The sequence below is a fragment of the Sinocyclocheilus anshuiensis genome, unplaced genomic scaffold, assembly GCF_001515605.1.
Source record: "Sinocyclocheilus anshuiensis isolate Anshui unplaced genomic scaffold, SAMN03320099.WGS_v1.1 scaffold976, whole genome shotgun sequence".
NCBI classification, from domain to species: Eukaryota; Metazoa; Chordata; class Actinopteri; order Cypriniformes; family Cyprinidae; genus Sinocyclocheilus; species Sinocyclocheilus anshuiensis.
The window spans coordinates 1582801-1591093 of record NW_015552538.1 but is presented as its reverse complement, the minus strand read 5'-3'; the positions used below and the strand labels follow the sequence as shown (position 1 = coordinate 1591093).

The 8293-nt window shown below is 36.7% G+C and overlaps 2 protein-coding genes across 4 annotated transcripts in view; both read right to left on the bottom strand.

The window, feature by feature from the left end:
- Nucleotides 1-2688, bottom strand: part of LOC107663888 (chromatin assembly factor 1 subunit B-like) — an 8225-nt gene extending 5537 nt beyond the window's left edge. The window contains exons 1-7 of one of the 3 annotated variants that reach the window (XM_016454281.1): nucleotides 2525-2688; nucleotides 1950-2083; nucleotides 1713-1845; nucleotides 1150-1270; nucleotides 572-675; nucleotides 310-406; nucleotides 87-171 (exon numbers count right to left, since the gene is read on the bottom strand). In XM_016454281.1, the coding sequence (XP_016309767.1) occupies nucleotides 87-171; nucleotides 310-406; nucleotides 572-675; nucleotides 1150-1270; nucleotides 1713-1845; nucleotides 1950-2075 (666 nt within the window). In that variant the 5' untranslated portion in view covers nucleotides 2076-2083; nucleotides 2525-2688. Of the gene's footprint in view, nucleotides 1-86; nucleotides 172-309; nucleotides 407-571; nucleotides 676-1149; nucleotides 1271-1712; nucleotides 1846-1949; nucleotides 2084-2435; nucleotides 2505-2524 lie in introns of those variants that run through there. The other 2 variants (XM_016454283.1, XM_016454284.1) reach the window with 2 other exon arrangements.
- Nucleotides 2689-3178: 490 nt separating this feature from the next.
- LOC107663887 (MORC family CW-type zinc finger protein 3-like) overlaps nucleotides 3179-8293 on the bottom strand; it is a 13679-nt gene continuing 8564 nt past the window's right edge. Inside the window, exons 7-11 of the mRNA XM_016454280.1 lie at nucleotides 8113-8191; nucleotides 7973-8036; nucleotides 6892-7864; nucleotides 3696-3934; nucleotides 3179-3582 (exon numbers count right to left, since the gene is read on the bottom strand). Of these exons, the coding sequence (XP_016309766.1) occupies nucleotides 3423-3582; nucleotides 3696-3934; nucleotides 6892-7864; nucleotides 7973-8036; nucleotides 8113-8191 (1515 nt within the window). The 3' untranslated portion in view covers nucleotides 3179-3422. The remainder of the gene's footprint in view (nucleotides 3583-3695; nucleotides 3935-6891; nucleotides 7865-7972; nucleotides 8037-8112; nucleotides 8192-8293) is intronic.

Here is an 8293-nt window from a genome sequence, read left to right as displayed (position 1 = left end):
TCAAAAGTAAAAACAACACACTGTTACTGATATAGATAATGTATTAATAAATAGAAAGGCCAGCTGATTATCCCAGTAACACTCACCTCTCCGTCTGCAGCGGCGGCTGAAGTCATCTTACTCACACAGTAAGCTTTTTTCCTGCTATGAGCACTGTACACACGCATCACCCTAAGACACAGATTTTACATGCTGTCAGTATACAAAACCATGTAAAAAATGTTTTACTCTAAAATCCTCATTACAAGACTCTTGTCTATGATAATCTATAATGGCTTGAAATTAAGCAGTTGAAATCTACACACTAACCTGTCACAGCTTAATGTGCTGATGTACTGTCCAAGTGGGTCCCATGTTACTCCTTGCACATAACTCCTATGATCATTAAAAATGCACATCTTTTGACCTGCAAACAAAACAGGCACTGAATTCAATAACCACAAAAGACCCAAAAAGGTCCTGCTCACTAAAAAAAAAAAACATTCACTGTCATAATTTATCCTGTCACATTTCACTTCTATAAAAACAAAAATACGTATGCAATTCCTTAGTCCTGCTTCAGGTTTCATACCCTTGCTGACATCCCACATGATAGCAGTGTTGTCCACAGAGCCCGAAACCATGAAATTCCCATCGCTGGTCCATGAGATATCATATACATCCTCAATATGTCCCCTAACAAACACAGGCAACAATATGAGCATTTAAGATTCTACAAAAGTAAATGACTTAAAGTTGCAATGAAATGCAATCAGTGGCAGATATTTTCTTTAATATTCTGACATACATAAAAATAAATAAATAGTAATAAAAAATAATAATAAAGGATGGGGACTTGGTTCATGCATTGGTTGTTGAATGTATGGAGGCAGATCATCTGAGTGTGAGCCTGCAGAAAATGGCAGGATTTAAGTAGACTAAATAATTGAAAAAGTCCAGCATACATTAACAGAGAGAAGTCTGTCATTTCACCAGAAGACTTTGACTAAAAATTACAAATCTCGAAAAAACAAAAACAGACAATAAAGACATTTGGATGGATGCATTGTGCACAAGATTAATAACCTTCATTTAGTTCATGTGAATTTTCATTTCACGCCATTTTTAATGTAAAAGACAGTCAAAGGGGACTTATAATTAAAATAAGACCTCAGCGTTTTGACGACACTCCAGCTCTCTTTATTGAGCTGATCATCTTCATCTTCCTGAAAGGCCGGGGTTTGTTCAGGCTCCTTATTGTCATTCAGTTTCCAAAGCAAGATTGCAGCATCTTGAGAAACAGACATTTAATTAAACCATTTAAAGGCACTATAAGCAATTTCAACAAACTTACCCGGGTAAAGATCTGACTTTAAAGGGGTCATATGATGCTTTTTTAAAGATCATTATTTTGTGTATTTGGTGTAACAGAATATGTTGACATGCTTTAATGTTCAAAAAACACATTATTTTTCAAACTCCTCTCCTAGGTTCATGAAACGGTCGTCCATAAAATGCATTGCTGTTCTGTTGTAAGTGATCTTAAAGATTCCTAAATGCATCTACTTTCGGAAGGCCAAATAAAGTGCTTTTGCTTTCGCCTGTAGAAACACAGTGTCTCCCTGACATGGCTGCTTCAACACTAACTGAGGTTACTGAGACCACGCCTTCTTTCTTTGCACCAAAGAGAAAGGAAAACTTGAAATCGCATCATATGACCCCTTTAAACTCACCATCCCCTCCAGAAGCCAAGACCTCAGCGGTGGGTGAGAACCGCACTACGTTCACTGCTTTAGTGTGTCGTGCCAAGTTAGACAAAAACTCAACGACCGCCTTCCCATCAGGCCCTTTATCCACACGCCACATCTGAAAGAGAGCAGCTCTCATCTTATAATCTGTAATAATACGTCATCAGTGTTAACTTAAAGAGACACCTATGATGTATTAAGAGAAGGCAGAGGATCTCTTACCCGTACTGTGGTGTCCACCCCAGCTGTAGCAAGCCGCTCTATCTTTCCCTCACCGCCCTGCTGGAAATCTAGACTGTACACCGGCTCCTTATTATGCCAGGCAATCTCACAGGTTACCACCTTCATCCTAACACCTGATGGACAAGGATATAAAGAAATACAGATATTGTGATCATGCATTAAGATGAAGGCAGGACACAAAAACTGACACTGGCAAAAGAAAAAAAAAACACAACTTAAAAGTAAAACACTTTTGTCACGTTACTGAAAAAGTGGATCTGAAAGCATTGCTATGATTCTATAGTAAACAACACTAACAATAAACACATTTTAGTCTTAAACGTGCATAATTCATGAACATAAAAACAAACTATTTAAAACTAACGGACTAAAAAACGTTCTCGTAAACAGTAACATTAATGTGGAACAAAGAACTATTACCTTGGATTATAAACGAATATTACCGCGTAATACGGACCTACTCACCTAACACATCAATTCTTGGACAAAACTTAATATAACAGCACGTAATCAATAACAGATGAAGTCCCAATGCGTTTAATTAAAAAACTTACCAGTCACCTAGATAAATAAAGTTGCAAAAGTTGTAACAATTGTTCAACACAGTTGCTCTGTGTATCTCTCCCGCTTTCACCCAAACAGACGGCTTTCCCGCGCAGCTTTCCGAGAATGAGCACGTCCGGCTTCGAGGGTTGCCAGATCCCACACCAAAAATCCGACGTTGGACTGAGACTTTTCCCCCTTCATTATTATGGTGTTATTTGTAATGATAAAAACGGTGTGTAAATTATTGCTTGGCGGTTTAAGTTGATCCAACAATAAATTAAACACCCTTATGGTACATTTTTTGTTAAAAGTATGTGGCAACTTAAAATTTTATATCTGTTTGGAAGGGTTAAGTAAACAATTTCTATAAGATTTTTTTTTTTGTAATATTGTAACAAACAATCTCCCATGTTGATGATCTATATCTCATGTGAACAAGAAAGACAGAAAGAACTATTTTTAATCAAACAACTATAAAATGTATTTTATATATAATCCTTTTTTCCAAAAAAGGCACTATGTACAAAATTATGCACAGAACTGTCTGGACACAATTGGAGTAGCACTTACTACAACTGTTATCCACTCACAATTGTGTATAAAAACATTGTGTATCAGAAATACACACAGCTGCATATCAGAAAAATTACAGAAACGTGGCATGAAATGGCACAACATTTGTAAGCTTTATAAGTATTTGTGACAAAAAGGTCAAATGTTATTCTTGAAACAACTTATTTCTATTCCAATAACCAAAAGAACAAGAATGTATAAAAGAATGTAAAACTTGCCCAAAGAACTGCAAGTGTTAATCAGGAAAACATGTAAATAAATAAAACTTAATTTAATAGTATTTGGTCTCCATGCACAAAACAATAACCTAGGCTAACATTTTGGCATCTGGTTTTAAGTAAAGGTGGTCGCAGCAGGGTAAATATCCTGTATGACCTGATTTAAAATCTCATCTATGACCTCACAGTCATAGTTCACTTGGTCAAGGTCGAGGTACAGGGCAGGAACAAAAGTGACCAATAAACGGGCGATGCTGCACCTCAGTTCCCTCAACCTGATGACAGAAGAGAGAGCAGAATTATATATGTGCATCAAAATGTGACTCCGAATGAGCATGTACAGAAACGCCACATACCACTTAAAACCTCAAGTCAACAAGGCTCTTACTTGGCCAATGTCACTGTGTTCTCTCCATCCACAGGTCTTTCACTGCTCTCTCCTTCCTTTTTGATCCCATTCTCAAGGTTCGCAGCCGTGCTTGCTCTGCATGTTTGTTCTGAACTGGTGTTACTGTCCTTCAGAGTCTCTTGCTCTCTTGCATTGCTCCACTCCTCTCTTTGTTTCCTCAGCTCTTCTATTTCCTTTTGCAACAGCTCACAGACGTTCTCCTGCTCCAAGCTCTCCAACTTTCAGAATACAGTTGAGTTTGTGGGTATTGAAGAATGAAAGAAAAGGAAAAAAGAATAAAAGTCTAAGCCTGACTGATTAAATAATGGCCATTCTTGCAGGAAAGACCAACACTTGTGGAATAGGATACTGTAATGTCCCCATCATTTCTTAACCAGCATGGCTTCCACGATCAGCCAGCTTTACCACTATAATTTACCTTCACATGCAGGCAAGTTTTTCCAGTTAAGAAGTCAAATGCACTTAAAATTCTGTCCTTTACTAACCCTAATTTAATTAAGTCCCTTAAGACTTTGGTTCATCTTCAAAACAAAAGTGAAAATATTTTTATAGATTTCTGTCCCTCCACTGAAAGTCAATGCAATCAAAGCTTTGATGATTTGATGGTTTAAACTCAGTCTTCTGATATGATCACTTTATACAACCCAATTTCCAGAAAAGTTGTATTTTGTTATAGGTAATAACTAGAATTTGTAATTTTGGTTATTCTTTTTAACACTTATTTAACTGACAAAAGTTCAAAGAAATGTCTTCCAATGTTTTCAATTACCAATCATCGTTGACTTATTCTCCTCTTCATGATGCACCATATGTTTTCAATAGGAGACAGATCTGAACAGCAGGCAGGCCAGTCAAGCACACATCCACTGTGTCTACAAAACCATGCTGTTGTTGCACATGCAAAATAAGGTCTGGCATTTTCTTGCACTAATAACCATGGACTTCCTGGGTCATTTTGATGGCAGCATATCTCTGTGGAATCCCAATATATGCCTCCATGTCAGCTGTGAGCTTGCATGTACCTTGATGTACCCCCATACAGATGTTGGCTTTTGGACCTGTCGCTGATAAAAGTCTGTATGGTCACTTACGTCTTTGGTGCAGAAAAATAATGTATTTCCCCCCCCCCAAATCAATCTGAAATGTGGACTCATCTGACCACAGCACAGAACACCAGTTTCATACAATCCGAGATGAGCTTGGGCCCAGAGAACTTGACAGAATCTCTGCATAGGATTGATAGGATTTCTCCGTGCATAACAGATTCAGGTTGCATTTTTTGATGCAGTGACAAACTGTGTTAATAGACAACGGTTTATCAAAGTACTCCAAAGCCCATGTGACTGTGTTTAACACAAAAGAATGTTTTCTCATTCTGAAAACCACAACAAATTCCTTGTGTGTTTGTGCACACTTGGCGAATAAACGCATACTGATTCTGGTTTCTCATGCTGGGCGATCTGAGGGCTTGAAGGTCACACACATTCAACAGAGGTTTCCTGCCTTTCCCTATACAGACTGAGGGTTCATTCACAATATTGGTTAAAACTAGCGCTGTCAAACGATTAATTGCATACAAAATAAAGGTTTTTGTGTACATGATATATGTGTGTCTTTATACACTGAACAAAATTATAAACGTAACACTTTTGTTTTTGCCCCCATTTTTCATGAGCTGAACTCAAAGATCTAAGACTTTTTCTATGTACACAAAAGGCCTATTTCTCTCAAATATTGTTCACAAATCTGTCTAAATCTGTGTTAGTGAGCACTTCTCCTTTGCCAAACATGCAAAAAAATAAGAAATCAGGAAGGGGGCCAACACTTTTTCACACCACTGTATATTATGTTCACAAAAACCTTTATTTTGGATGCGATTAATCGTTGCCCAGCACTAGTATAGTTATATATAAATACACACACATACAGTATATTTTGAACATATTTACATGTATTTACATGCCTATATTTATATTCATATCATTTATATTATAAATAAATATATTTAATATATAAACTTAACATTTTTCTGAAATATATAAATGCACGTGTGTGTATTTATATATACATAAATATAGATAGCACACATACATATATTATGTAAACAAAAACTTATTTTGGATGCGATTAATCGCGATTAATAATTTTGACAGCACTATTAAAAAAAAACTAAATTCTTTGCAATCTTGCACTGAGAAATATTATTTCTGAATGGTTTGATAATCCTTTCATTACGTTTGGCAAAAAGTAGTAAGCCACGATCCATCTTAGATTGCGAAGACTGATACTTTGGTGGATGCTTTTATTTTTTTTTTACCCAATCATGATACCCTCACCTATAACCAATCCACCTGCTTATTGTGGAATGTTTTAAAACAGTTTAACTTGGATATTCTGTAATCTTTTCACTTTTATTTTGCCGCTGTCCCACTTTTTTTGTGGAGCGTTACAGCATTCAAAATCAAAATTTGTTTATACATCTACAAAATACAATTAAGTTGGTCAGTGAAAACATTGGAAACCTGTTTCTTTGTAGTTTTGTCAGTTAAATAAAGGTTAAAGAGAATTAACAAATCATAATTCTTGTTTTTACTGCATTTTACAAAATGTCCCAACTTTTCTGGAAATGGGGTTGTATGATGAACAGATTTAATTTTTATTCACAAACAGAAGCTCATATGTGCTTGGCTACTCTGCAAAAACCAACAAGGTTTGTTCTTGTGTGTTAGTCAAGTGTAGTTCAGCTTCCATTGATCATATTTGATTAGAATGAAGTGTTTAAAGATTTGGAAGAACTGACATTCAAAGGAGAAACAGAAATCTTTCAGATTTGATTAAAAAATATCTTAAAGTGATTCAAAGATGAACAAAAGTCATACAGATCTGTAACAATATGAGGGTGAGTAAATGATGACAATTTATCTTTTTGGTGAACTTTCCCTTTAAGAGCATCAAAACCATACTAACCAGGGGTGCGTTTCCCAAAAGCAACCATGGTCGCAGGTTCCATTGTTAACAATAGATTTCAATGTAATTAACTACCATAGTTAGCCAACGATGCTTTTGGGAAACGCCAACCCTGGGTGGAAATCCATGCATTTTCTGGAGGGACTATTGTCATTTCATTTTTTATTACTTATGAGAATTTACAGAGTCAAAAATATCAGGTGCTCACCTTTCTTCTCAGTTCATTGCATTCATTGTTGCGCTTGTCCAGCTCCCTTTGAAGCAAGTCCATTTGAAGAGCCACTTCGTCATTTACATTTTCATTTGTTGTTGATGAGTGTTCTTCCCCCTCAGCTTTCAACCAGTCACAACACACCTTGTCTTGTGCTTCTTTCTCAACTTTGATTTGCAACAACACCTCATGTTTAATTTTTAACTCATCCCTCTCTTTCATAACCTCTTTGATGCAGTGGGTGGTTTGTACATAGAAAGTGTTAAAGTGTGTTATATATGTCATTCCTTCCTGGTTTTCTACATTTGAATTTTCATTCATCTTATTCTCCTTAGGTATCTCCTCTAGTTTTTCAAGATTTAGTCTGGAAACTTCTATGCTACTACATCTCTCAACTTCCATGGGGCCTTTGATTATTTCTGTATTGTTTCTTATGCTACTTTCCACCTCATTAGTGCTCTGTTCCATCCTTCTCACATCACTCTCAATCTCCTCCTTCTTGATCTCAACTTCTTCCTTTCTTATCTGCTCGTATTTCTCCGCCTTTACAATCAAATGTTCTGTTTGGGTTTTTATGCTTGTTTGGTCATTGAAAGTCGATGCTTGCATCCTTTCCTTTCTGGTGTTTTCAGTTTCAGTTTTTATGGAACCATGATCACTGGACTCAATATATAATCCTGGTGCATCATCGCTGGTCTTTTCTTCCATCTTCACCTTAGAAAGGTCAAAGGGTTTGTGTCTTGACGTGCTGTGGGTCTCATCAATAACAACATCGTCGTCGTCGTCACTACCCTCTACATTGTTTTCATCAACATTATTGCCATCATTGTCTGCCGCCAAAGGTGAGGTTATGAAATCTGATGTAGCTGCAGATGTTGATGGACTACCTGGTGTGTTGCTACAGTAGTCATGTAATGTTCTTGCTCTTTTTATAGTTTGGCTCTGGGATAAACCTGGACTTCTCTTTGTTCTGAAGAAGACAGGTTTGAAATCATGTTGTGTGCAAAAACAGAATTAAGAGAGAATGAACGGAAATATGTGCGTAAAAATAGAGAACGGAAGAATGAGAATGATGTACCTTTTAGGAGTGGAGATTGACATGACCTTTGAAATCACTGGCATGCTGTCCGAGGGGCTAGAAGCTGTTTAAACACAAAGTATTAATAAAATAATTCAGGTTCTGTATCAAAAACAACTGCACACACAATGTGGCCTCACCAGACTGTGAAAGGGGCATTGAATTGAAAGGGCTCATCGCTGTCAAAGAGGCCGTAGGCGATCTGGGTGAGGAAGGACCCTATGTAAACAAAAAGACTTCAATCTGTTCCGGGAACTTATAATTGCTTAATATAGCTTTGGTTTAAAAAAAAAAAAAAAAAAAAAAAAACGACATGAATTT